At 51.7% G+C, this 27,937-nt stretch overlaps 1 protein-coding gene and 1 long non-coding RNA gene across 2 annotated transcripts; one reads left to right on the top strand and one right to left on the bottom strand.

Annotated features, from left to right (window-relative positions):
- Nucleotides 1–656: 656 nt before the first annotated feature.
- On the bottom strand, nt 657–20,069 carry LOC116595960. Its single transcript, XR_004287931.1, has 3 exons — nt 20,002–20,069; nt 2,248–2,437; nt 657–1,396 (listed from the first exon to the last, which is right to left on the bottom strand). It is a non-coding gene; the product is annotated as an uncharacterized LOC116595960 (long non-coding RNA).
- On the top strand, nt 19,915–25,549 carry NEURL3 (neuralized E3 ubiquitin protein ligase 3). Its single transcript, XM_032352836.1, has 4 exons — nt 19,915–20,283; nt 23,132–23,617; nt 24,591–24,659; nt 25,300–25,549. Exons 1-4 carry the CDS (start codon nt 20,256–20,258, stop codon nt 25,464–25,466), a joined length of 750 nt encoding a protein of 249 aa, XP_032208727.1. The 5' UTR covers nt 19,915–20,255; the 3' UTR covers nt 25,467–25,549.
- Nucleotides 25,550–27,937: the final 2,388 nt, after the last annotated feature.

The following is a 27,937-nucleotide window of genomic DNA, read 5'->3' as shown; positions in this document are numbered from 1 at the left end:
CGGGAGAGAGAACTACGTCTCCCAGGATGCCGTGCGAGGGGCGTGTAGGGGCGGGGCCGCCGCGGGCACAAGGCTGTAATTTCTTGGTATTAAAAAAAAAAAAGTAGCAAAAGAAAAGAGAGAAAGAATCAAAGCCTCAAGCGTCATGTCTAGGAATAGCCTCGGAGCCAGGCCAAGTCATTATAGACGATGAGTAATCCGGTTAAGTCATTTCTCTAAACACCATTCCTTGTAAGAGAATTAAAATATCAGTTTACATCAGAGGGGGAGAGGCAGGCTCCAGAGGCCCGGCCGGGAGCGCAGCCAGGAGGGGGCGCGGCTGGCGCTCCTCTGCGGCTCGGCCCTGCCCGGGGGCGGGGACTGGATGCCAGGGTCCTGACAGCTGGACCCTGGGCTCTGGCGGGTGGCCAGCTAGTGAGGGGCGTGCGGGTGGGAGATGGAGGGGTGGGGAGCGCCCCGCCAGGCCTCGGTTTCCGAATTGGTAAGTGCTTCGGGGAAGGTTTGGGGCTGCCCCCTGTTGGAAGAATCCAAGTCCCTCGGGGGGGTGCGGGGGGGGGAACAGCCCTGCAAGGTGAATGGTGGGGGGACTACACCGGGGGGGGGGCCTAGGATACTCTTTTCTTCACTGTCCCCCACTTCCTCCTGGATTTAGAATCCATATCTCGGCAGCTGCAGGTCTACTGTTGGAATCAAGGGTTGGGGACTGGCCTGGGGACACGGAGAGAGGAAAAGGGGCGGGCGGGGGGGGGGGAAGGGTCTCCAATCTCATGGAAGCTATTGTCTGAGCCGTCTCCAGGGCCAATCACAGCAGTTAAGTCCCAGCTGTGAACCAGACACAGGTGTCTTCCGGCTCTGGATCCTCACTAGGTAAGGCCGCTGGGTCCCAGAGACTTCCCACTGGCTTCCTGCCCTGGTCCCCCAAGGCGGCATAGAGTAACTGAAACTCAGAGCCACTGAAGTTTGAGGCAGGTCAGGCCCAGCTCTAAGGTCCTTACACACTTTCACTCTTGGCAATAAGTTAGGCACTTTTAAAATTAATTAATTAATTAATTAAACGAAAGGACAAATGGAAAGCATACACAGGTTCACAAGTTCACAAGTTCCCAAGAGGCTGCCCTCACTCCCAGCCCCGGGTACTAGAACAGGAACCGCCCAGGCTCTGCGGCCCAGGCAGTCTGCTTTCCAGTCCTCTGTGAGCCTTGCTTGCTGGTAAGCTCTCAGGAGTTACTCACCGTCTCTAATTTTCAATTTCCCCACGTGTAACACAGGGTTTAGCCATCTCCCCCGCCCATCAAGGTTAATGTGAGGTTAGAAGTCACACAGGCCTTCAACAAATGACCATTCTGCTATTGTGGTATTAACAGGCAAACAGCCTCTGACTGGGCGAATTCTCCATCTGTGGAAGAAAGTAAAGAAGTAAATAAATAACCACACATCCTCCACCACCATCCCCCCTACCTCTAAGCACAACAGGCATCTTTCCCTGTGTGTCCCCCAGGGGAGATCTGGGCTGGGCCCTGAGACACCCCCCCACCGCCCAACCTGATCAGGTTTTCTAAGTTTTCAGGTAATAGCTTCAAAGTCTTGAAGTCTCTGGTGAGGTCTTAGGGTCTAGCCAGGATGCCAAGATGCCAAGAGGAATTATCGGTAAGGTATACGATTCCTCTCCAACCCGAATAGGCTCCATTAACCCCTTCAATTCTCCGAGCCTAGGCTTTGGGGTGGAGCAGGCTGCCTTAATTCCTGCTCCCCCAATGAACGCTAACATAAAAACGAAAGCTTCCAGGCTTGGAGTCGTCTGGGACCCATTGGCTCCAAGAACTCAACATCCCTTAGAAGCTTCCCACTCTCCCTGGACCTTTCCCCACACTCCATCCCATGCTTGAAGGCCAGGCCTCGGAGGTCATCATCTCAGTAGTATGCATCCTGAGACTGCCCCAGGCGCGGCCTGCCCTCCCTTCCTGACATCCCAACAATGTCTGAAACAGTGCCTGGCCGGGAGAACCCAAGGAGAATCCAGGTCCAAATGGTCCTGCCTGTCTCAGGTCCTCCTTCCTTCCCACTCCACCAACCCAAAACTCACATTCTCCCCATACACACTGTGCATCTTTTCCACTTCTGCGTGCCCGGGAGCACGAGTATAAACCTGTGTCCACACACCTGTGCATTTGCACACACATCCTGCATGAGAGAACCCATAGCTCACACACAGAAACACAAATGTATACACACTCCACCGCAACTCACTAGAGAGATCACGGCCCCCGAGGCTTCCTTCCCCACGTCTGAAACACCACGCTGGCCTCCCCGGACGCCCTAAAGGGGGCAGATGATTGTCCAGACCTCCTGCCTCTCCCTAGCTGCCCATCTGTGCCTCAGGTTCTTCAGCCGTGGGGCTGGCCTGCAGGGTTTTGCTGTTGCAGCTGCCTTCTCTGTCCTGCAGTGTGCAATGCAGATCCATAGAAGGGCGATGACGGAGGGGAAGAGAGGGAGAGAAAGGGCAGGATATCAGGCGCCTGGGTGGCTCAGTGGGTTAAAGCCACTGCCTTCGGCTCAGGTCATGGTCTCAGGGTCCTGGGATCGAGTCCCACATCGGGCTCTCTACTCAGCAGGGAGCCTGCTTCCCCCCACCCCCGCCTGCCTCTCCATCTACTTGTGATCTCTCTCTGTCAAATAAATAAATAAAATCTTTAAAAAAAAAAAAGGCAGGATATCCATTTCCACCTCCTCCCACTGCCTTCCCCCACCACCTTACCACATACCCTCTAGGCCTTCTCTAGGGCAGCACTTCCTAATTTTTTTTTTTTTAAACTAATCTCTACACTGATGTGGGGCTCGAACTCACAACCCTGAGATCAAGAGTCACATGCTCTACCGACCGAGCCAGCCAGGCACCCCAGCACTTCCCAATTTTTAAGGGCAGGATATTCTGTATTTCAGCCTTGAGGTCATACATGTTCCCTTTTTCTTGGAGTTTCAAGGCTGGGTAACCGTGTAGGTCTGGTGGCTGCTCCATCCCTCTGGCCCCAGGCTGGCAGCTAGGATCAGAGCCCCCAACCCCGGGCCTCCCTTCCCAGCGGCCCCTTGGTGGTGGTGAGCAGGATCTGGGGCCCTGGATGCCATTCAAAGCAGCACATCCTCCATCCCTTCAGGATCTCAGTATCCCCAAGCCCCTGACCCACTGGTCTCTGTGGCAGAGGGGTTCCAGGCTCCCAGTAGCCTCACTCATTCTCCCAGACCTGCCGTGGCTGAGCCGGCTGTGCCTCAGTGGAGTGGGGAAAGCAATGAGCGTCTTTCTCCCTAAGACAAGTGCCCCAAGTCAGTGAAGTCCTTCATGCTCAGTTTCCACATCTGTAAAATGGGGATGGCGTACTAATAGCTCTTATACCTCCTAGTGCGATTACATGCACCAGACAAGCTATTTCTCTTTCCTTTCTTTTCTTTTCTTTTTTCTTTTTTTAATTTATTTGACAGAGACACAGTGAGTGAGGGAACACAAGCAGAGGGAGTGGGAGAGGAAGAAGCAGGCTTCCCGTCAAGCAGGGAACCTGACATGGGGCTCTATCCCAGGACCCTGGGACCATGACCCGAGCCGAAGGCAGCTGAGCCACCCAGGGACCCCCAAGCTATTTCTTGTAAAGGGCTTAGAACTGTGCGTGGCAGGAGGAAGCTCTCCATATACGCCAGCTCTTCTCCACAGTCCAGAGCAAAGCAGAAGGCCCGGCATGAGCCAGGGCTCCGGGAAGGGAGACAGGAAACCTGGATCCCAGGTCCAGCTGTAATGAGCATATAGGCCATTCAGTCTTGGAAGGCCCCTGTCCACCCCGCCTTCCCTCCTGCTCCTGTGTGTCATATTTTGTTGGCTTTGGGGGCTTTTTAAAAAAATAAATAAACAAGGGCTGCATGAAACCCCTAATATTCTGGTTAAGTTTTGCAACTGCTCAGAAATCCCCTCCTCCCCTTGTGAGTCAGTGGCAGGAGTGATAAGCAGAACTGCTGGTGGGCAGCCGCGAGAGAGAAATTCTGCAAAATAACAGCTGGGCGGCCCTGTGGCCCCAGGGATTTGACACGGGGTGCCGCTGGAGGGGCCCGGAGGCCCGAGGGCCCTGGGGGTGGGGGGGCGGGGGTAGAGGCTAAACCCTGAAAAAGATCACTGTGCCCACCCCCTGGCGTAACTTGCAATAAAAACAACTCTGAACGGTTAAATGAGTGTCAAGAAGTCCCACAAGACTGACTTTTCCCGTAAGGCGATTTCGATGCTCTTTTGGAAATATCAAATTCTTTCCAAGCATTTTCTTTTTCTATTTTGGTGCCTTAAGCACGTGCTCGGCGAACTAGGCTCGAGCCCCGGGTCGTCCAGAGCCCCCGCGGGCGCCCCGCGGAGGAGGGGCCGCCGGAGGGGGCGCGGCCGGGCGGGGCCGGGCGCGGCGGGGGCGGAGGGAGCGGGGAGGGGGCGCCGCCTAGGGGATCCCAGGCTCACGATCCCCGCCGGAGCCTTCCTCGGAGCCGCGGTGCTGCACCCCCGCCCTCTGGGTTCGCAGGACCAGGCGGGGGTTTCGGAAACGCTTTCCTTGCCCAGCCGGATCTGAGTCAAAAGGGGGGAGCTGGTTCAAACCGAAAGAATAATTCGGTTAGCCAAGGCCGCCAATATTTCTCTCGAGCCCAAATTACTGCCAGGCAGGGAGCTCCTGGGCCTGAGCATCGCGGGCCCCTCGGGCCTTGCTGAAAGCCCCTTGTTCCCACATAGTTCTGTTTTTTTCCCCAGAAAAGGGGCCGGGAAGGGCTCCAGGCAGAAAGGGCTGTCCCAGGGCTCTGCGGGGCGTCCAGGGCGGTCAGTGATCCTCCTGGTAGCCCAGAGGATTGGGGTGTTCTGAAGGAAAACTTGTCTTCTTACCCCAGTAGGCCCTGCCCCGGGCCTGCCCTTCTCAAGTCATTCAACAAGCCCCTCATGTCTCTGTGTTTGCACCTTCCCTTCCCTCTGCTGTTCCCTCTCCACCAGCTTTCAAGGTCCTGTACACCCTCCTGGGGACAGAGGTGTGAAGCTCTTCATAACTTTTCTTGAAAGTCTCATACTGACACTCCTGGGGCCTCTACCCTTTCTTCCAACAGGCCTGGCTTCCCACGGTAGAGACCAGCTTCAAACCAACTCAAAAAGACCCCTCAAGTAGCTTCAGCATCTCTGACACTGACCCCCCCCCCCCTCAAGGTCACTTCCAGGCCCCTCAGCGCAGTGGAGCTTGCCCTCTGACCAGCATCCTAGCACACACAGTGAGGCCCAAGTTAACGAGGTTTTTTTGAACTACCCTTATCCAGGAAAGAAATATTGATCTATATGGAGTAGTTAATCATTTCTTTTCAGGCTGGACTGTCAGGGTCAGTGGAACAAGTGAGGCCTACGGACCCCCCTCATCCAGCCTGTGGATTCCGATTACTTCCAGACCCCCACTCAATTCCCCAGCCTCTGCACGCACAGAAAGTCTCTGGCTCCGGGACCCTGCTGGACTCAAGTTCATTCTGACCTTAGGACAGGTGTGGAAAGGAGATGCTGATGGTTCATCCTCCTGAGCCCCCAGAACACCTGGCCTGGCCCTGTTGCCCTGCCCGCCTTGGCTCAGCTCACCACCTCAGCACAAAATTCGCCCTGTAAGCAGGATCACCGTGAGCTCTCCGGCAGGGCCAGGAACACAGCTGCGCTCATGCCCACGGTCCTATAGATGCCAGATGCCAGACGGCAGCGGCGTAGAGGGCCTCGTGGATGCATACCAAGGACACAAGGACAAGACTAAGGACAAGCACAGGACAAGGCCAAGGTCAGGGAATGCAGGGTAGGCTGGGCATCTGAGGAAGACACAGAGGCAGAGACACACATATACCCCTTGCCCAGCAGGGCTAGTGGGCGGGGCTGTCACAGCTGCTGACCTATCAGAACACGCATATTAGCCTGCTGTGTTACTAAATTGCAGGGAGGGGAAGGAGAAAGGGAACAGGGGGGAAGGCACCAAAATGGCCCCACGGTGGGTCCCACTCTAGGGGCTTGGAGCAACAGCTAATAGTGACATTGAAGTATGTCCATATTATAAATGGTTTAGATCGGGATGGGGAGATGACTATTAATCCTGAGGGCTGAAGGGAGACCATGGCTCCTGGGATAAAGGTGGGAGACTCTCCATTTTAAGGAGCTGAATGAGAACTTGAGGTTAGGAAGGGGAGCAGAGGTGGTTCTGCCTTATTGTGGTACATTCTCGGAAGCTTCTCCACCTGGTTCCATTTTTATACGGTTTTACATTGTTAAAGTATTGTTTTAAAAAAAGAACGAAAGAATATATGAGGAGCCTGGCCTGCTCAGTCAGAAGAGTGTGAGACTCTTGATCTCAGGGTCGTCAGTTCAAGCCCCATGTTGGGTAGAGAGATTACTCAAAAATTTTTTAAGAAACTAAAACAAAAACAAACATTTAAAAAAGCCCTAAAGCATATGTGATAGACCTTAAGCCTAAAATATTCACTATCTGGCCCTTTCCATAAAAATTTTGCAGTCTCCTGATTTTATGGCCGGGGAAACAAAGCTCTGGAGAGGGAAAGCTACCATCAAGGCCACACCGCAGATTGGTGGTTGAGCACTCTCTGTGCCCGCCAGGCTCCTGCTCTTCCTCCAGCATCCCAGCAACAACCGGGAGGTGGTGGCCGGCCAACACTGGGTCAGCTGCTTGTGAGAGTCAAGGGCCAAACAGGGGACCCAGATGGATGCTTGCACCTCGAATGGTGGTGGAAGCTTCTCCCTGTTTCCCTGCCGTTGCTCTGAAAGGATTATGTTTTGCTACCTTTTATCTGGGGGTCTCTTCAAAGCATACCACTGAATTCAGAGAATACAGTTGCTGATTTCTGTACATTTTCCCCCACTGTGGTCTGGTCTGTTTATCAAGAGCTCTGTTAATCATGATACCCAAGTGCGTGCAGGCACAACCCATAGGCACATTCTGGGGAATTGATTTTTCTGGGTAACTGAGGGTTAACTGGAAACCCGTGTCCTGATGCCTTATCGAAAATTTCTCTACAAACGGTGAGCATTTCCCCAACTTAGTATTTTGAAAAGTTCTACCACTTTCTAAATATGTGACCTTGGTCGAGTTACCTAACCTCAGTAACCTCAGTTTCCTTATCTGTAAAATGTGCACAGCAATACCTCTCTAGATCGAGGCAAGCCCTAGAAAGAGGAGCCATCTGTGCCCTAGACATGGGGTCACCCTCCCTGCGGCCCTCTCTGCCCGTCGGAGGGACGACGTAACTGGCTGAGGCTCGGTGCGGGCATCTAGGATTCTGGTTTGGATGCCGTTGTACATTCTGTCCATGTTGACATGGAGATAGGGCAGAACTGGCATCAGTCTGCAGTTTCTGTCCCAAGGAAGTCCTCCCAAGGAGATGGTTTTCTTATGAATTGCTGCTTGCTCATAAAAGCCTGTACAATCAGGGTTTGCCCACGAGGACCCGAGGACTCTTGGTCCAGAGCCTAAATGCCTAAATCCTGGCATTCCATCCCAAACCCAATCCGTCCCACCCCCCCCTGCACACAACTCAGGGCCACCCTCATGCCAGAGGGCCAACAGGAAGAGAGACAGGGAAGAAGGGGGAGCTTCTGGGGGCCACAGAAGGCAGAAGGACATGAAGTTCACCCTGGTCTGGGGAGAAAGCTGGGCAGGCTCTGGATTCCCAGTAAGCCTAGGGGGATTGGGAAGAGGGGGGCGCTTCCGGCCTCAGTTTTGGCCTGGTGCATTCTGGGAAGCTTTCGCAATGGCCCCCCAGATGGAGGAGTTGAGGGGGCTGCCCTGAAGTGGGGAGCCCATGGGAGAATTGCTCTTGCTGGCTGTGGAGGGGGAGGAGGCAGCCATAGATGGGAGGGTGGCAACCAGATGCCTCCTCTTCCCTCTGGTCTGAGCCCTGCTGCTTCAGCCGCTTGCTCCCTCAGAGATGAGGCCAAAGGGCGCGCTGGGGCTTTAAGCTGGAGGCATAGCACCCACCTTCAGTGAGAGGGAACAGGCTCAGGGCCAGATCAATCAACTCCCAGTCCTGCAGCTTTCCGTGTGGCCCCCAGTATGTTACTTAGCCTCTGGGCCTCACCCTCTTTATCTGTAAGCTGGAAATACCTGCCTTAGTGTTGATGTGAAGACTGTGGGGTTAATGTGTGAAAAATCAGCCTCGCATGAGTCACCAGCCTGACATGGGCATCCTGCTCTCTTCTCAGAGCAGAGCACAGCCATCGGTCCCAGGGGTGGGCAGGGCCGCCTCGGTCCCCCTCCGGCTTACTCTGTCCTAGACTCTCCCTTCCCACAGCCCACCCTGCATCCCAAGTCTTCATATAGAGGCTGCCAGGCTAGGACGGCCTGTGACAGACATCAGAGGGCTTGCTGTGGGGTGCGGGAGTCTCACTGCCCTCGGGCTGCTTTTCTCCACCTGGAGAGGGCATCCCTGGGTACCTAGAGGCTTGCCAGAGGGTGCCTGAGCTCCCACACACCCAGCAGAAACTGGTGGGGTGGAGGAGGAGGAAGGAGAATTGAACAGTAGAACACACATGTGCTGAACACACACGTGTGCCAAGACAGAATCACTATGGGGAGGGGGAGGGAGATGGCACAAAACATTCTGAATATGAATAACACAAAACCCACTTTGTATGGCACAGAGGATTTCGCAAGTGCTTTCAACCTTGCCATAGTCCCTGATGGCTAAAATCTGACAATTTCCTTTCTAGGGAAAGCTGTGAATAGCTACTGTACTACGGTGCCATGAGGGCAATGTGAGGGGGACAAATCTGGAAGGATCTAGAGGTGAGGACTTGAGCCAGGGTCCTAGGAACAGTAGGCAGTTCATGAACATAGGCTAATTGGTTGTTAGTGGGGTGCACGGCAGTACCCTGGTTTTTTTTTTTTTTAAAGATTTTATTTATTTATTTGACAGAGAGAGATCACAAGTAGGCAGAGAGGCAGGCAGAGAGAGAGGAGGAAGCAGGCTCCCCGCTGAGCACAGAGCCCGATGCGGGACTCGATCCCAGGACCCTGAGATCATGACCCGAGCCGAAGGCAGCGGCCCAACCCACTGAGCCACCCAGGCGCCCCGAGAACCCTGGTTTTAATGGGGTTGGCAAACAGCAGTCAGTCAACCCCCAGCATCCCTTGCAGCTGGGGGTAGCCTTGAGACCGACCTACCCCTGCTCAGTGAGACGCAAGGAGTCAGCTGGGGGTTTCTAGGAGTCTGACCTTCCTGCCACAGGCCTGTGTCTTCCTCTTTGTCACTTCCTTTTTCCTTCCTGTTTGGAAGGTGCCATGGGGTAAAGCAGCTATCTTGAAACCATGAGGAAGAGAGCAGCTTGCCAAGGAAGTGGAACAGGAGGCTATGAGGACACTGGATCCTTGATGGTCTGCTTGAGCTCCCGTACCAGCCTGGGCTGCCCGCTGCAGGATTGGTTGTCCTTCGAGCAAAAGGAGCCCCTGTGTGGTTAAGCCACCATCCCTGGGGTTTTGTTACATGACATTCAAGGCAATTCTGAATGAAGTCAGTGGGCAGGTGTTGGTGGACCTCGGTCGCCCCACTCACTAGCTAGAGGGCCCTGGAAAACTCATTTGCCCTGTCTCCTTGGCTTCTCTGTAAACCAGAGGTTGGATAAGAAAACATTTGAGGTTTTTAAAAAATTTTCTTTATCTGATAGAGAGACAGCACAAGTAGGGAGGAGGGTTAGAGAGAGAAGGAGCAGGCTCCCCGCTAAGCAAGGACCCCGATGCGGGACTTGACTCCGGGACCCCAGGGCCCTGACCTGAGCCAAAGGCAGACACTTAACCAACTGAGCCACCCAGGTGGTCCCCCCTCTCCCTGGAAAAATGACTGTTTTAATAAGAACATCAGACTCTGCACATTTCTGCTGCCTAACAAGTGTACGCCTTCCTTCAGTTTACAGATGCTGGCAGTTGAAGGAATTATGTCTAAAATTAGATTAGATTATGTGGAAGGAAAGATTGTCATCTTTTTTTTTTTTAAGATTTTATTTATTTATTTATTTGTCAGAGAGAGAGCAAGAGAGAGAGCAAGTGCGTGCACAAGCAGGCAGAGTGGCAGGCAGAGGCGGGAGAGAGAAGCAGCCTCCCTGCCAAGCAAGAAGCCCTGTATGATGCGAGTTGATCCCAGAACCCTGGGATCATGACCTGAGCCGAAGGCAGTGGCTTAACCGACTGAGCTACCCAGGCATCCTGGAAAGATTGTCATCTTAAAGCTTCTGGGACTCTGGGAAAGGAGGCCTGCAGTTGGTAGCCCTTTGTTTAAAATCTGCCACTGTGATTGTGGTGTGCTGGTTTTTCTTTTTAATTCTGTAAATATTTTGCTATGTATATTTTGAAGATATTAGGTATAATCAGGTTGAGGATTGTTATAGTCTATTGGTGACTTATTCTTTCTACCATCATATAGTGCCTCCTTTTCCCCTAGCAGTTAAAAGTCTATTTTGCCTAGTGTTAAAACTGCTATAGTATCTTGCTTTTGATTAGTCTCTGCTTAGTACAAAAATGCTTCCAATATTTCTGGGTCGGAATGTCTGAGGCATATCTCCCGAAACAGCCTATAACTAACGCGGTGGAAACAGAGCCCGAGAATCTCTGCCATGTAAGTGGCAAATGCAGTCTGTTTACATCTATTGTCATTATTGATATATTTTTAATTGGCTCTTTTATTTTTCTTATATTTACTGTGTTCTTGCTTTGCTTGTCTCCTTTTGCCACCTTCTGTTAGATTGGTCATATATATTTTTTTAAGATTTTATTTATTTATTTGACAGAGATCACAAGTAGGCAGAGAGGAAGGCAGAGAGGAGGAAGCAGGCTTCCTGCCGAGCAGAGAGCCCGATGCAGGGCTCGATCCCAGGACCCCAGGTTCATGACCTGAGCCGAAGGCAGAGGCTTTAACCCACTGAGCCACCCAGGTGCCCCATAGATTGGTCATATTTTCTTTATGCTCACCCTTTTCCCTATACTGGTTTGGATAGTGCATATTGTATTTTTATTCTTTTTTTTTTTTTTTTTAAAGATTTTATTTATTTATTTGACAGAGAGAGATTACAAGTAGGCAGAGAGGCAGACAGAGAGAGAGGAGGAAGCAGGCTCCCTGCTGAGCAGAGAGCCCGATGCGGGACTCGATCCCAGGACCCTGAGATCATGACCTGAGCCGAAGGCAGCGGTTTAACCCACTGAGCCACCCAGGCGCCCTGTATTTTTATTCTTTTAGAGGCCAATTTATAGCTCTGTCATGCCTATCTGACTTAACAAAGGACAAAATTAATCAGTGTCTTTCTGCTCTTCCACAGTAACACCAAAGTTCTGAAAAGCTTCAACTCCAATTACCCACCTCTCATTTTCCATGCATTGTTATCTATTATTTTATTTCACCTTATTTTTAACATCTCAAATTATTTATTATTGGTGGTGGTGGTATAAATTAGTGACCTTTCTGTTCTATTTTTAATTTTTAAAAATTTAACTCCAGTATCATCAACATATAGTGTTATATCCATTTCAGGTGTACAATATAGTGATTCAAAAATTCTATACATTACTCAGTGCCCTTCACGGTAAGTGTGTTCTTTATCCCCTTCACCTAGTTCCCCTCTCCCCCCACACCTCTCCCCTCCAGTAACCCCCCATTTGTTTTCTATAGTTAAGAGTCTGTTTTTTGGGGAAAGAAAGAATCTGTTTGTTGGTTTGTCCCTTTTTTCCTTTGTTCATTTGTTTTGTTTCTTAAATTCCACATATGAGTGAAGTCATATGGTATTTGTCTTTCTCTGACTAATTTCACTTGGCTTTATACCCTCTAGATCTATCCATGTTGTTGCAAATGGTAAATTTTAGAAATTTTTAAAATTTCTTTTTATGGCTGAGTAATATTCCATTGTGTATATATCCTACATCTTCTTTATCCATTCATCTACTGAAGGACACTTGGACGGCATCCATCACTTGGCTATCATAAATAATGTTGCAATAAACACAAGGATGCCCAAATCAATGACTGTTAAGATTTATACATTTATGCATAAGATTCTCTTATAACCTCTATTATTGTGGATAAATTGTCTTCAATCAGTATAATTATTGCTCCTTTTTAAATAAGCCATGTTTTCCCTCTGATTGCTTTTACTGTCTCTTTGGTGTTCTGCAGTGTCTATATGTGGATTTATTTTTATTTATCCTACCTAGAATTTAGTGTGCCTTTTGAATCTGAAGAGTCAAATCTTGTTTCCATTCTAGCAAAATTTCATCCATTCAATCTGTTCTTCAAAGCATCCTAATCTTTTACTATCATTTTAATTTCTCCCTTTATAATGATTTTAACATCCTGTTGTGATATCCTTTTCAGTTTGTTCTGTCATCCCAAATTCTTGGGGATAATGATTTTTCTATTTGTTGTACTTGCCAGCTCTCTTTCACAGTAGGTGGTTTCTTCGTGTGATTCGTAACTGGTGTTTGTGAGCTCATCTTCAGTGAGACTGTTTTGTTCCGCGGGAGCCCAGTGTGTCCCGGGTTGTGAAAATGGCCTCAGAGATCTATTCTGTATTGTTTGTATGAACAGCTCCAAGGACTCAGCAAGGGAATATATTTTGTGTTAATTTTTCAGTTTGGGAACTCTTCGCCCCATGGATAGCTTAAATTTAGGTGCTACTTCCATGAATACGTCAGGTTTTAAGTCTTGATTTTCCCCAGGAATCTTTTCACCCACTGGGAGCCCTAAGCCAAGACAAGACTCACTGTCAGTTCTAGGTCAGTGGGTCAATTTTTTCCTGAGGGCACAGCACACACATTTCCGTGTACCCGCATGCTAGGGTTCTCACGCTCAAAGCCTCCCTTCCTTCACCTGGTGCCCTCTGGCTGCCACCCTCTCTCTCTTTCCCTGCACCCTGTGACTGCTCGCTTTCCTCTGATCACCATTCTTTCCTTCTTTCATAGCAATGGCATGCCCCAGTTTCTAGCTCAGCACAGGACTGTCCAGAATAAAGGTTACATTTCCTAGACCTTGTCACCGCATGTGGCCACCTGATTAAGCTTGGTCAACGGGAGGCAAGCTGAAGTGAGGGGCCCTGGGAACCTTCCTGGCTGTGCCCTTGGAAGGGAAGGGGTATTCTGTGCTTGTCTTGACTACCCCCGTGCCAGCAGTTGTCTTTCTTAGTTTCCAAAAAAGGATCGAGTCCACCTAGAATCATCTCTGTGGAGTCTGTGACTGACCCTCACCTCCTGCTAGATTGCCTTCTAGCAAATACGCAACTCCTCACCCAGATCACCAGTTTGGGCTGCTCATGTTCCTGCCCATACATGTGGTTGAGCCAGGGGCTGCCCTGGCCAGACTGGGTCAGAGGTCCTCAGGGCTCTGGAGATGCACAGTGCTCGAGACTCACTCCCCAGTGAGCCTACAAAGGGCTCCAGGGGACCTGTCCTCCAGCAGGAAAAGTGTAGGGCACTGCCATAGCCCTAAGAAATGCACTGATGTCCCCTTCAATAAGGGGAAGGCTGCCCCTTCAATGGTAAGGGTTGGTGGTTGCTAATAAGCGCAGTCCCCTGTGCTAAACAGGTACTGATTCAACCCCACCTGCCCTCAAGGTGGGCCCCTTTGTTCCCATTTTTCAGATGAGAAAGCTGAGGCTTAGGAAGGGCAATCTGCTGGCCTGGGAGGGGGGGATGGCTGTTAAGTGGCAAACCCAGCTCTGTCTGACTCGAGTTTATTCACTTGTCCATTCCATTGTCCTTCCTGCCTAGTAACTCTGGAGGGTCCATCCCATTCCTTCAGCTCAACACCTGGGCACCCCGCCCCACTGATCTCATTCATTCACCACTGTACAACCTGCCTGCCCAGCCCTGTTCTCTTGCCTAAGCTTCTGCTTAGATTCCCAGGTGCCCTTGAACCCTCCAACCTGATGGCTTGCAGTCATCTTAGACTCAGATCTCTTCCCAGACTTGTATTCCTCCGAAACTAGTTCTCAGCAGGTGTGGGACCCTCCCCTGATACCTGGCATCACCCCCCACTGTCGCCAGGGCTTGACTTCGGCTCTCCTGTTGTGTCCTCCTCAGCCCTGCATTGACGCCTCCTTGCTGCCCCAACCCATCACTCCTGGTGCTCTGCACCTGTGCCCCATCCTGGGTTGCTCTGCCTGGTGGATCTTTCCCCAAAGCAGATTGTTCTAGGCCCCTGACCCAAGGCTCCTGTTCCAAATCCTGTGGCTATTCCCTATTTTCTACAGAATCAAGTCCAACCCTCCTGAGCATGGCCATTGTGACTGAACTCCTTGCAGCCAGCTCTGTCCACGCTCTGGAGGACCAGTGTTCCACTCTACCACTGGGCTAGATAGGGCTTGCTGCCTACCTAATATGCATTTTCTCTTTCTTCCTTCACTAGAGAACCCTGACTTTTAGCAGCTCCCCCAATGAGGACTACATTTTTCAGCTTCCCTAGCAGTGAGTTGTGCCCACATGACAAAATTTAGGCCAATGAGATGTCAATGAAAATGTTACATAAACCTTCCAGTGAGTTGGATTAGAGGGAGTTGACTTAGCTGAGAGGAATGCCCATTTGGGTCTGTCTCCTTCTGGCTGCCTGTAATACTGATGTGCTGACTGGAGATCCAGCAGCCCTTTTGGTCCACAAAGTAACCTTGAGTCTGGAGGCCTGTGATAGAATAGTGGAGCAGAAAAGTAGAGAGAACCCCGGGCTCCTTATGGCCATAGAGCTGTCACGGTTACCCTGGACTACCTACATTCAACTTATTTTATGTGAAAAAGAAATGAACAGATCTCCTTGAAGCCACTATTCCTTTGGATGTTCTGTTATACGCAGGCAATCCTGATCTTAACGGATACAACCAGATAGCTTTGGGCACAATTACATTTCTGTGTGTGCATATGCGGTTCCTCCTTCCTGGAATACCTGTTTTCCCTTTCTTGCTGTTGAAGACTTAATTGTATTGCAGGTATCAATTTTAACATCTGTTACTCCACAAAACCTTCACCCATTCCCTGGGCATAACAAGCCCCTAGTGCACAGGCCCTGGGTTTTGCCAGGCCTCGGTTTGGTATTCTTATAGCACTTACTTAAGTATCGGGGCATACTTGAATTGACTGAGGGACAAGAAGTGGGTTTTCTTCAATCTCTGGTTGCCCAGAAATTAGTACAGTACTTGCTACATAGGAGGTGTTTAATAAATTTTTTGTTGAATGCAAACACACACACACACACACACACACATGACACCCCAAGGGCAGCTGCCACAAACTTTCAGGACAGACTCCCAGACACATGTGTGTGGGTAAAGGGGGACACAGGGAGAAGGAAAACAGGAAACCAACCCCAAACCCAAACCTCTCCCTTTCCCCTTTCTCTTACCTCTGAGCGGCCAGTTGGCCACCTAAGGTGACTCCCTTCTCTGGCTCCCCTCTCTGAAGGGCTCCACACTCACACCATGAAGGGTGCCCCGGTGCTGGCAGGGCAAGAGCCAGAGAGCCCAGGGCAGTGAAGGCCCACAGCAGAATCAGGGCTCAGAAATATCTGGATAGGGCAGCAGGATGGAGGGAAGAGCATAGACCTAACTAGGGGCTAGCTACTTGGCCGGCACACCCTAGCCTCCCTCTCCTGACTTCCGGACCCCAAGGACCAGGGTAGGAGTCTAGCTATTGGCCCAGAGGAATGGTGGCCTCCCAGAGTTGTTGGGGGGCTCGTCAGCAGGAATTGAGTGGAGTGGAAGGAAGGCAAGTGCCAGGGTGGCAGATGTGAGCTTGTGTGGTCCCCAACTGTTTCCCTCCAGGGTATCAGACTCAGTTCCATTTCTCCCCACCAGGCGGCAGTGCTAGCTAAACCCTCTGGCTTTTTAGGGCAGATTTTTCCAAGGAAGTGTGGCTACTCCGTCTTTCATCACCTTACTCAGAATCAGAGTTTTAGGGCTTGGAGGGAATTTAGCCAATATGTAATTAAGGAACAATTAACATGCGATTTGAGGGTCCACCTGGACGAATTTTTCCATATGTCTTTATATCACCCGATCAAGATAGAGGACGGTTCGAGCACCCCAGAGGCTCCTTTGGGCCCCTTCCCAGTCAGTAATTCCCGAAGTTACGCACTACCCTGATTTATAACACCACGGATTAACTTAAAGCGGAGGCACACAGTGGGGCCTTTTTGGATCTTCTCATCACTGAGGTTTAACCATGTTGTTGTGGCTAACAGTATTTTGCTTATTTTTATTGCCACAAATCTTCCACGGTGTGACTACGTGACAATATTTTTCCATTCTCCTGTCGATGGGTATGGGAGGCTGGATTCCCCAGGGAGAAGCTCCTGAGACAGAGATTACTGACGGGACTCATTAGCGGGTATTCTTGGGGTCAACACCTGTGGAAATACGACTGGACGGGGAGAGAGCCAGACTACGGTACTTGTACAAGAACCTTAGCTGACCTCATGAGGGTAGCACTCCAGCCACTGGAAGTTCTTCATTCCTGAAGCGGGATCTGAGCAGCACATCAGAGTGTCCTGCACAATGGACATTTGGGCTGTTTCTAGTGGGGTTATTATGAATAACTCCGCTCTGAGCATTCATGTACTGGTCTTTGGGGACATATGCACCGAGTCTGTCAGGCATTCCACTAGGAGTGACATCTCTGGGTCATTAGGTAGGCAGACCAGCAATTTTAGAAGAAACTGACAAATCCTTACTGACCACCTACTGTGCACATGGCCCTGATCTCTCTAGGGGCCAGTTTCTAGGCACGGTTGCCCCTTGCCCTCTGAGCTTTCATTCCAGCGGGGACACAGACAAGTATAATAAGGTAAGGGTCCCAGGGCTCTGGTGGCCGGAGAGACAAGGGGCTGGGCTGCTTAGCTGTCCTCAGTTTGGGCTGGGCTCCCACTGGCTTCCCATTTCTGCTCCATCACAGTTGGCGTGAACCCTGGGCAAATGCTTGGCTCCCTCAGCTGTGCCGTGGGGATTGAATCCGCTGTCCCGTAGCTGGCTTCTCAGAGCGCTTGAGGCTACTTAGGAAAGGCTTCTGTGGAAACCCTTTGAAATGACGGGGCCCTGAGCAAAAGATGAGGGCTGAAAGCCAGTGAGGGAACCCTGGGGAGGGACGGAGGGACTATGAGGAGCCTCAGGGTCAGGAGAGGAGGCGCAGAGATCTCAGAAACTTCAGCCCTCTGACCTCCCTGCCTGGGAGTGCCCCTCCTAGCTTTGAGGGCTTCAACACATCCTGCAGTACTGAAGACAGCCACCAGGGGGCGCTTCGAGAACTGTCGGGGAGGAAATGCGCACAACAGTAGTTTAGGTCGCTTGGAGGGGAGGGAAGGACTCCACTGAGGTGGCATCTCCCTCACTCAGGCAACCCGTTAGCAACAATCCACACAACTCCTACTGTGGGGTCAGCACAGTCAGACAGGGAGGACCACTAAATGCTCAGAAGGCTGCAAAGTGGCCTAAGCGAAGAGGGGTGGAAGGGACATAGTGACACCGGGGATGCAGGCCCCCCACAGACCCCACGATTCAGACATCTGGCTCCTAGTTGCCTCTGGCCAAAGTCCTGTAGCCCTTAGTTACTGTTTTATTATTTTTTTAAAGATTTTATTTATTTGAGAAAGAGAGCAAGAGCGAGAGAAAACATGGGTGGGGTGAGGGGAAGAGGGAGAAGGCTCCCCGCTGAGCAGAGAGCCCTATGTGGGGCTCGATCCCAGGACTCTGGGATCATGAGCTGAGCCGAAGGCAGACCCTTAACCGACTGAACCATCCAGGCGCCCCATAGTTACTGTTTTAAAAACCTTTAAAAATGCCTCAGGAAATAAGAATAAGTTGCATCCCAGAAAGTCCATGCGACACTCTTCTGCCTGAGAAAATGAACACAATGTGCCATGTTTGCAAGAAAAAAATAAGAAAGATAGTTTGCAGCTTAGCAATAGTTCCAGGATGGAGAACTTCTGCCCCTGTGCTCTAGAGATGACAGCACTAATGCAATCTGCTGAGAATTATCCCCAATCCCAGGCCCCAATCCCAGGTGACCTGAGCAGTGAACCTGAGCAGAAGCACCAGCTAATCACAGTCAGGGAGCTACCTGGTGATCAAGAAAGGAAATACTAAAGGGGCGCCTGGGTGGCTCAGTCTGTTAATCATCTGTCTTCAGCTCGGGTCATGATCCCAGGGTCCTGGGATTGAGTCCCATGTCAAGTTCCTTGATCAACGGGGAACCTGCTTCTCCCTTTGCCTCTGCTTGTGCGTGCTCGCTCTCTCTCATAAATAAAAGCTTAAAAAAAAAAAAAGAAAAGGAAATATTAGAGCCGACATAATCCCTAATCAATCAGCATGATCCAAAACCCCAGGCCCTTACCCTGGATTTTCATCTTTTAAAAACCCTTGCTTGTAAGCCATCAGGGATCTCGGGACTGGGAGCATTAGCTCCCCATTTTCCTGGGTGGTGCCACACCAACAAATAGCCTCTTTCTTTACTGCAGATGCTCTGGGGGCGTCTATGGGCTTGGTTCAGTTACAGTAGCTGGGGAAACCAAGGGAGGCCGGCCAGGGGTGTGCTGTGGAAGAGAAGGTCCAGTGTCCAGGAAACAGCTTCTGAGGGCAGCTGGAGCCAGGCTGCTGTCACCTATCTGTTGTCAAGGCTAGAATCACAACATTTTGGGGCTAGAAGGGCCCAGAAACCAGCTCACCTTGGCTTCCTACTTTACAAATGGGGACACCGGGGCCCGGGGAGGACAGGGGAGGGCAAGAAAGCACAGGAAGCAGAACTTGGGTCTCCAGACTCTCCATCCTTTCCCACTTCAACAGCCTCCCCAGCCCAGTCACCAGCACCACTGTCCCCAGCTTCTCTGGGGACAGCCATGGGGGTATCCACCCCCTTAACTGAGTTCAGAGTAGTCACTGATCATGGCCTTGATCTGGGGTCTTGGGAAGGGCTGAGCCTGGAGGTGGGGGGCCAGGGTACCCATTAGCCTCCAAACTAACCCTGGGCCCTGCCACCCGAGGTCAATTCCGGTTCTGCAGAATCACCTCCTTAGAAAAGTAAAATCCCAGCCTGTAGCCCCAGGCCTTCAAAACCAATCAGCATTTTAATAAGATTCCCCCAGCGATACCGTGACTGCGTGACTGCGTGACTGTGGCTGTGTGAGAAACACTAGTCAGAATAAGCCATTTTCCCTCTACCAGCCCCGGCTTTCCTGTAGACATGGGCGGGGCAGAAGATTCTGACTTTTTGTGTTTTTGTTTATAAATAGACTCCACACCCAACACGGGGCTTGAACTCACAACCCTGAGATCAAGAAGTTAAGGTTGACATTTGACTTCTTTGCACGGCTGGCTAATACACCAGCAGGCAGGCCTCCACCATGACCTCCTGCGGGACGATATGCATTTTGTAGCGTGGAAAGTGGAATTGAAACTCCAGCAGGGTTGGGGGGACAATCAATACCGCTCCCATTCTGCTGACTTACCCCTCTCCTCTCTGCCTGAGACCCAGGCTGGGGCAACTCCACAGGTCCGGGGACGCTGCTAATTCCATTCAAGCCACTTGAGCAACACTGATTAAGCACCCACAGTGTGCCCAGATCTGTAGCGATGGAGTCATCTGGGGGGCTTTTGAAAAACAACTGATGCTGGGGGTGCCTGGCTGGCTCAGTCATTAAGTGTCTGCCTTCAGCTCAGGTCATGATCCCAGGGTCCTGCCTTCCAGGCTCCCTGCTCAGCGGGAAGCCTGCTTCTCCCGCTCCCACTCCCTCTGCTTGTGTTCCCTCTCTCGTTGTCTCTATGTCAAATAAATAAATCTTGGAAAAAAAAAAAACAAAAAAACTAATGCTGGGCCCACCCCAGGCCACTGAAATCAGAGTCTCTGGGGGCAGGTCTAGGCGTGAGTACTTTACTAATATGCCGCAGGCAATTATAATGCACAGCTGGGCTGTGAACGAAGGGTCAGAAGTAAGGGAGAAGTCTATCCTAAGTCCTACCCGAGCCATCAGCGGAGTCCCTGCTTCCTTTCAATCAGCCAGCTGCGGCCGGTCTGCTGCAAGCCAGGGGCAATCATCAGGAAATTCCCCTGATATCATAACCCGTGACAGCAACCTCTAATTAATCATCAACCTTGTAACATGATCCTGGCCCATAACAAGGAGACTCACTGAATCTTTGGAAACCTGTCCACGGGCCTTCTCCAGACAATTCCTTCCAAACCCAGGGACCTGTACCTGAGGACCCCAGGCTGATGGGGGCCCAGCTCTGCTCCCAGGCTGGTAAGTGGGAGTCCTAAGCTTGGTCCCTAGACCAGGGAATCAAGGAGAGGGGAAGCTGTGGAACCTTGGGTGACTCACTTTTCCCTGGGGCCTCAGTTTCTTCAGCTGCAGGCCAGGGCCCATGCAAGCCCTGCCAGCTTATGGGGCTGCCAGAGGCATAACCAAAAGGTTACCAGCACTGTAAATCTCTGAGAGCCTCACCTCAAACCACAACGTGCCTTCGGCGCTCAGGGCAGGAGGTGGAGACCCTGGGCTTTTATCACCAGAGGTCCGGACTGCATCTCAGAACCCTGCTCCTTCCCAGGCAGAGAGCCTGGAGCCTCAGCTCGTAGCTCCTGGGGGGCCCCAGAGGCTCACACCCCAGCAGCAAGTAGCCCCCAGAGCTGGGGAGGTGGGGAGGGATGTGATGTGGAGGGTGGGGACCAAGCCATGGTTGCTGCTGCTGCTTCTGTGGCAGCTGTGGATTTCAGGTCACAGTGGTGCCAAGAAGGAGACAGCCTGGGAGTGCAGGGGATGGAGCTGGGCCTGGGCTCCTCTGCTGCTGGCTGCGGAGGGGTGCAAAAGCGCCCCAGCTCAGTTCCCTCCACATGCCTCCCTGCAGGTTGTGGGAAGACTGAAGGATGCTGTAAGGGTTCAGAGGTGCCTGGCACCCAAGAGGCTTGAAGGCTGGAGGGGTGGTGATGGAGATGATGAAGATCCAGGGAGGTCCTCGCTGAGCAGAGGGCGGATCCTCATCACTTCTGATTCCAAAAGACTTACTCCAAAGATTCTCTTTGAGTGGGGGGGGGGGGGCTTGGGGGGGGGATTTCCAAAAGTCACAATGCCTGCCCAAGTGGGCCGTTAACTCCTCATGTTCAGGATCTCCAGGCAAGGTACCTGGAGACCCGGGGACGTGGCTGGCCATACATATCAATTCATGGTGGATAAGGAGACCTCTACCCGGAGGGGCAGTGACCTGCGTAGACAAGCAACAGAGCTGGGACTAGAATCAGACATCAGACATGGCTCCCTCCACAGAGTCTCCTGGATGCTTCAGTGGCTCTGCAGTGGGCCCAAAGACAGTCTATCTGATGTCAGGGCCCTCGACTCTGGCTCCTGGTCACCGTCTGTGCCTACTTGGGGACTCCCCTTTTCTTGTGCATAGCCTCCGGGAAAAGGCACTTGGGCAGACTATCAGAAAGGAAGGGAGACACGAGGGTATACCAGAAGGGGGTGACAGTCATGCTGGGGGCTTGGGGGAGGGAGGGGTGAACTTGGATAACAGGGTTCAGATGTTCCCAAGGCCAGAGTGAGTGCTTGTCTCTAAAGCTGTGGGTTAGAGAACCGTGGTAGGCTTGCCTTTGGCCTGTATCCATCAGGGACAGATTCCTTATGACTTCAAGGGGATCCCTTGTACCTGACCAGATTTAGCCTCCCCTCCTTGTGACCTGCTAGAATCTTACAGGTTTGTAAGTGGTCAGAGAAAGGTGGCTGGGGAAACTGATGAGATCTGGGAGGGGAGGGCCTTGCTTTTTTGGATTGGGGCCTGGCTCAAGTTCTGATTAAATTCCCTTCTGTTTTCAGCTTCCATCTTCCAACCCAGAAAGGGCAGGACAGGAGGAAAGAGTGGAGGGGAGAGAGATGAAGCCCATGGCTGTGCGGCAGGAAGCTCACTAGCTTCCTCCAGCCTCAGGCTTGGGGCTGGAGGGGAAGGGCTATTCAGTAGGGAACTTCCTCTCTTGGCTGCTGAGGGGAGTTAAGTTGGGAAGTCCCCTGATTTGGTTTGATTTTTTTTAAGATTTTATTTATTTAGGGGCGCCTGGGTGGCTCAGTGGGTTAGGGCCTCTGCCTTCGGCTCGGGTCATGATCCCAGAGTCCTGGGATCGAGCCCTGCATCGGGCTCTCAGCTCAGTGGGGAGCCTGCTTCCCTTCCTCTCTCTCTGCCTGCCTCTGCCTACTTGTGATCTCTGTCTGTCAAATAAATAAATAAAATCTTTTAAAAAATTTTTTTCATTTATTTATTTGACAGAGATCACAAGTAGGCAGAGAGGGAGAGAGGAGGAAGTAGGCTTGCCGCTGAGCAGAGAGCCCAATGCAAGGCTCGATCCCAGGACCCTGAGATCATGACATGAGCCAAAGGCAGAGGCTTTAACCCACTGAGCCACCCAGGTGTCCCATCTCCTGATTTTAAAGTCCAGCCTTGGGTCTTAGCTGGCCCAGCCCAGGATTCTGAGGGGCAGACCTGGGGCTCCTTCTCCAGCCTGTGTCTCTTCTCCCCGCCTCACTCTGTGGGGGCTGTTGGGCCCCTTTCTCCTACTAGAAAAGGAAGTCACCCTTACTTGTGGCCATGGCCTTCACAAATGGTGCAGGTTCTCTGTGGGACAATGATAAAGTTAGACAGAGAGGAAGACAGCGCAAACACCAGGACCCATCCACCAGAGGTCACCACAATGAGCAGCTCCATCTCCTTTCAGATTGCTTCTAGATACAGATAGAATATATAAATATATAAATAAATATATATATTTACATATATAAACATGTGTCAAAGAAAATCTGGATCATATTATATCTACGGTTCTAAAACCTGCTCTTTCTGTTTAATGCCAATAACCATTAGCAGGTGTTGAGAGCCGGCACAGGCAGGAGTTCCTTTAATTTTGACCCTATCCCTCCGCGAGGGGCCCTGAGGCTTGGGGAAGTTCATGGTGCAACTCAGATCCTGGGCACGCAAAGTGCGTTCCTCACCAGGGTTTAATCAGGTCTGGGGGAGGAGGGGAGATGGGGGGATGTGGAGATGACTCTGGGGAGCGGGTGGGTCCAGGTCGCGACCGCACTGACGCCCCCACCCCCACCCCCACCCCCACAGACGCCAAGGCGCCGCGAGAGACGCTCCGCTTCCACGCCAAGGCTAAGGGCGTGCAGGTGCATCTGGACGCCCGGCGGTGCACGGCGCAGAGGTGCGCCACGTTCCACGACGGCATCGTGTTCAGCCAGCGACCGGTGCCGCCCGGCGAGCTGGTGGCTCTGCGCGTGTTGTGGCACGAAACCCACTGGTACGGCGGGCTCCGGGTGGGCTTCACGCGCCTGGACCCCGCACAGGTGTCTGCGCCTAGCCTGCCGCCCTTTGTGTGCCCAGACCTGGAGCAGCAGAGCCCGACGTGGGCTGCCATGCTGCCCGAGGGCAGCGCGCTGCTGGGGGACGTGATCCACTTCTGGGTGAACTGCCGAGGCCGGCTCTACGCCAGGGTCAACGCGGGGCCCAGGCTCCTGCTGCGCAAGGGTGTGCCCCTGGACGCCCCACTCTGGGCGGTGATGGACGTGTACGGGACCACCAAGGCCATCGAGCTGCTGGGTGAGGCAACCTGCGGGAACCCGGGCACCGCCCCTGGGTGGGAGGTGGAGGCTCAAGTGACACCGCGCCCCCACCCACAGCCATGGGGAAATCCGTTCATTTCTTTATGTACAGTTTTCACATCAGCTCTTGCCCAGGGTCAGATATGAAGATGGGTGCTAGGGATGCCAGATGGACAAGACCCAGTCAACGGGAGGGCAACCTTGTACCTAGAGAATGCTAAGAAGATATGACTAGTACTGCAAACATCTGTTAAAGGGCTGTTTCCCAAAGGGAGATTTGGAGACTGGGTTTTGCTGTCTACGTAGGAGTTTGCAAGAGTCAAGTGTGGAGAGCAAAGGTATGAGGGTTAGAAGCACACAGGAAGACTGCTCATGGGGGTAAAGTCAGCCGTTCCATCCATGAGTGGAAAAACAAGAACCATACCTCCAGCCACCTGGAAGGAGAGTGGATTTCAGGGACAGTGGATACAAGAAACAACCATAAAAAGAAATATTGGCATTCCTGTGCCGGTCCTCCAGGGGTCTACACAAGCAGACCATTCTGCCCCGTTCCCCCCGCCCCATTTTAAAATTGTTTGTCACAGCTGCTGAAGCCTCACTCACCCCTGGGACACCTGTTTTGGTAGGTCTGGTGTGGGTCCAAGCACCTGTTTTCCTGGCCTTTGGGGGGATTTTAATGCACGTCTGTGTTTAGGAAGGTCCATAGCGCTGAGGGTCTCCAGTCAGGCAGCAACAGTAGGGCAAAGAGCAGATGTCTAAAGGAGGGGTTAGGTGGGGTGGTTTAGGAAAAAGAATCTACAGCCTCATAAACTCTGTGCTGGGTTAAACTGGGAAGGCATGGCTGGGACCCTAAGATCAGCTGGGAGCTCCAGCACTGCAGCCCATGGAACTACCCCAGGGGCTGGTGGGGGTTGGGTGGGAGCACCCTGGCTTTGCTTTCCCTGGGCCCTGAGTCTCCCTCTCTGCCTCAGATACCACAGCCAGCGTCATCCCTTCCACCATGCCACGGGCCTTCAACGATGAGACTCTGCAGCCTCAGGGTGAGTGGCTCCCCCCAGCCCCAGGGACTCCCGGGGACTCCAGCACCAGAGGCACCAGGGGAGGCCCCAGCTCTGGGGGCTCACGAAAGTCTTTCCAGGTCCATGAAGTCTCCCATGGGCTTTAGGCCAAAAGATTTGGCCGCTGCCTACGGGAAACCTAAAAACAATTTAACAGCTCTGCCTTCTAGAACATTGGCTAACTTTATAAGTTACAAGAGCACATTCATGCACAAATAATGTCCTTTTGTCCCAGCTTTAAAAAGCAGTCCATGTTCATAATAAAAGATTGGTCAAGCAGAAATAAAATAAATATTGAAGAATAAATATGGAAATTTTAAAAATCACCCATTACCTCTTAGGTGGATTTACGCCTACTGTTTTGTAGTCCTATATTTGTGGGGGAATTGTGCTCTGTTTTCCTTTTTCACTAAGTGGGAATCTTACGGTATACATATGTATGTACATGATGGTTTTCATCCCAATTTTTTCTTTTTTTCCATCTGATTATGTTGTAAGCATTTTTCGTGAGGTTAGTATTTGTCCCAGTAGGACTGTATGGTTCTCCACCCTGTAGTTGTAGTGTAAGGGGGGGCCCACCCTTTGCCCCCGTGTGTCCCAACTGTGTTGTGCCCTTTCCCAGCCACAGCAGAATTGGAGTGCATCATCTGTTTTGACAGTGCTGCCAACACCTGCCTTCTTCCCTGCAGTCATGCATACTTCTGCAGCTCCTGCGCCTGTCGGGTCCTCAGGGACTCAGCCAAGTGTCCTGTGTGTCGTTGGGAGATCAAGGCCGTGGCCCCCGCATGAGGTCCCCCCACCCACATTCTGGAGGCGTCAGAAAAGCTGGCCAGCAGCAGGCCTGGCATGAAGAGGGCAGCAGGAAGGCCATGGCGCTTCCCCTCTCCCTAAAAGGTCATTGGGGCCAGCCCCTTTTCCTGCCCTCAACAGAACTGTCTCCCTGGTGCTTCAGCACTGGGCCCTCTGCTTAGCCAAGTTCATTGGTGCCCAGGGCTTGCCAAGGCTTTTGCCTGACCACCAGGTGCAGCCACCGTAGATCTAGCAGTCCTGGTCCCCATAGGTCACGTCAAGGAGAAGGGTCATTGTTCAGAGATGGGGCAGCCTGATCCCTGGTTTTAGAGTGGAGGAACCTCTGCTAGGGGCATGGATCTGGGAGAAGCGCAGCCCATCCCGGGGTATCAAGAAGCCGGGAGCAGATGCGGGGAAGCTTCTGGATGGCATGTTTATAGGCCTGTGTAGAAGCTGAGTCACCCCTGATTTAAGCCCTCCATAAAGCAGATCGGCAGTTAGCCACCCTGCCCGCCTCGCAGGGTGGTGGTGAAGTCCCAGCGGACAGCATGTCTGAAGACGTTTGTGCACACAGGACTGTGATGTTGTGACGGCGCTTATTTCCTTGCCAGTTTTGGAGGGGTCCAAATAAAGTTTGTCTCGTGAATGATTTTGTAATGAGTACGTCCCCTTTGCTGCAGTTGGGGCAGGGTATGGATGGAGCTGTGGGCTGTGGGGATGCTAGGCCGTTTGGGAACATACCCTCTGTCCTCTGGAGACACACCCTAGGCTTGCAGTGGACGGGGTATGGCTCGGTCACTCAGGCCTGTGGACTTTATTCTGTTAAGCACAAGAAGGGGACAGCTCTGTGCTCCCAGCCCTGAAGTCACAGCCAGGCTTTGCCCTTGCCACCCTTAATCTGAGCGGACTGCCAGGAGGCTCTGGCTCCCAAAGGAAGGGAGGAGTTGACCCATGAGCCCCACCCCTACCCCACAGCAGGTGCTTGGGTTGGGACAAACCATACCTATTACTTTGCTGCTGTTCCTCGATCTGGGGCTAGTGAGAAGGTATCTCCTGGAAGAAAGGACTAAAAGGGCGGTTCCAGCCTATTGTGCTCAAAATTGTGATCCTGGGCACGTTCATGGATTGCCTCCCTACCAACACCATTGCCAACCAGTGGATCAGGACAGTGGGTTTGGGGACAGTGGAATAGCTTACACTCTGGAGTGGGATTGCCTCTCCACCACTGTTGAATGGTCTAGCCTTGGTCCTGTGACTTGACTCCTGTGAATTTCAGTTTCTTCATCTGTAAAATGGAAATAAGATCATTTTCTATGCTGGTAAGTGTGAGAATCTTAAGTATGAAACTTGTAGCTTAGATGAAGTACTCAAAATACGGCATCTCCCTTCCCCTGAAAAAGGCATCTCCTAAGGGTAAGCAGCCAAGAGATCGATGGGCTTAGGTATCAGGAATCTGATAGGGTGTGAGTCCTGACAGCCCACTGACTTTTGCCAAAGGCCCCCATGTCATCCCAGCATCCTTGGAACGACTTCTATGAATCCCTTTTTCACCCTGTCTTTTTTTTTTTTAAAGATTTGACTTATTTGACAGAAAGAGACGCAGTGAGAGAGGAAACACAAGCAGGGGGAGTGGGAGAGGCAGAGGCAGAGGCAAGCTTCTCGCTGAGCAGGGAGCTGGATGTGGGGCTTGATCCCAGAACCCTGGCACCATGACCTGAGCTGAAGGCAGATGCTTAATGACTGAGCCACGCAGGCACCCGCTGTGTCTTCTTGTTTTTAAATCCAGATGCCTCTAGGGCAAGGGCAGTGCTGTCATCCTTTTTCCAGGGAACACCTTCTTGTTAGTAAAAGCCTGGGCAAGCTTGCTCTTAGAAATTATCTCTAACGAGAGTCGGGAACTTCTGGAATGGTGGAGTAAGGAGTCCTGTAAATCCATTCTTCCATGAAAGCAACAAAAATATCGGCAAGATTATAAAATCAACTTTTCCATAACTCTAGATTACAACAATCTAACGAGGGGTTTATCCAAGAGAAACCACTCAACTTTGCTAAGAACCATGGGGTCTGTGGGGCTTTAACTTGGCCTATTGCCCCCCTCTAGCCCCATCTCCACAGTGGCCTTGAAAACCAGCAACCTTAGCAGCTGCTCGAGGGGACAGATTGGGTTGGGAGTAATGCAGAAAGTTCCGTTACCCAAACATCATCACTGTTTGACCTATGTGACAGTTCATTGGAAAAGCCTGATCTACAGAGTGTTATTATTTAATCCAAGTTGAAGCTCTCTGCTCAGGAAAACCCCTATTTCCAGGGCATTTGTTAAATGTAATCAGCTTCAATTGCTTAACCTCACAGCTGCCAAAGACTGCAATACCAGTTGAGGGGCAAACATGAACCCAGCCAAAAATTTAAAAAGGACATCTGAGAAATTGGATGTACCTAGGGGAATTTGAAAAGCTCTGGTGTATTTCTGG

The sequence above is a fragment of the Mustela erminea genome, chromosome 7 (genome assembly GCF_009829155.1).
Source record: "Mustela erminea isolate mMusErm1 chromosome 7, mMusErm1.Pri, whole genome shotgun sequence".
NCBI classification, from domain to species: Eukaryota; Metazoa; Chordata; class Mammalia; order Carnivora; family Mustelidae; genus Mustela; species Mustela erminea.
The sequence above is the reverse complement of the archived record's forward strand: the minus strand, read 5'-3'. Positions and strand labels throughout refer to the sequence as shown.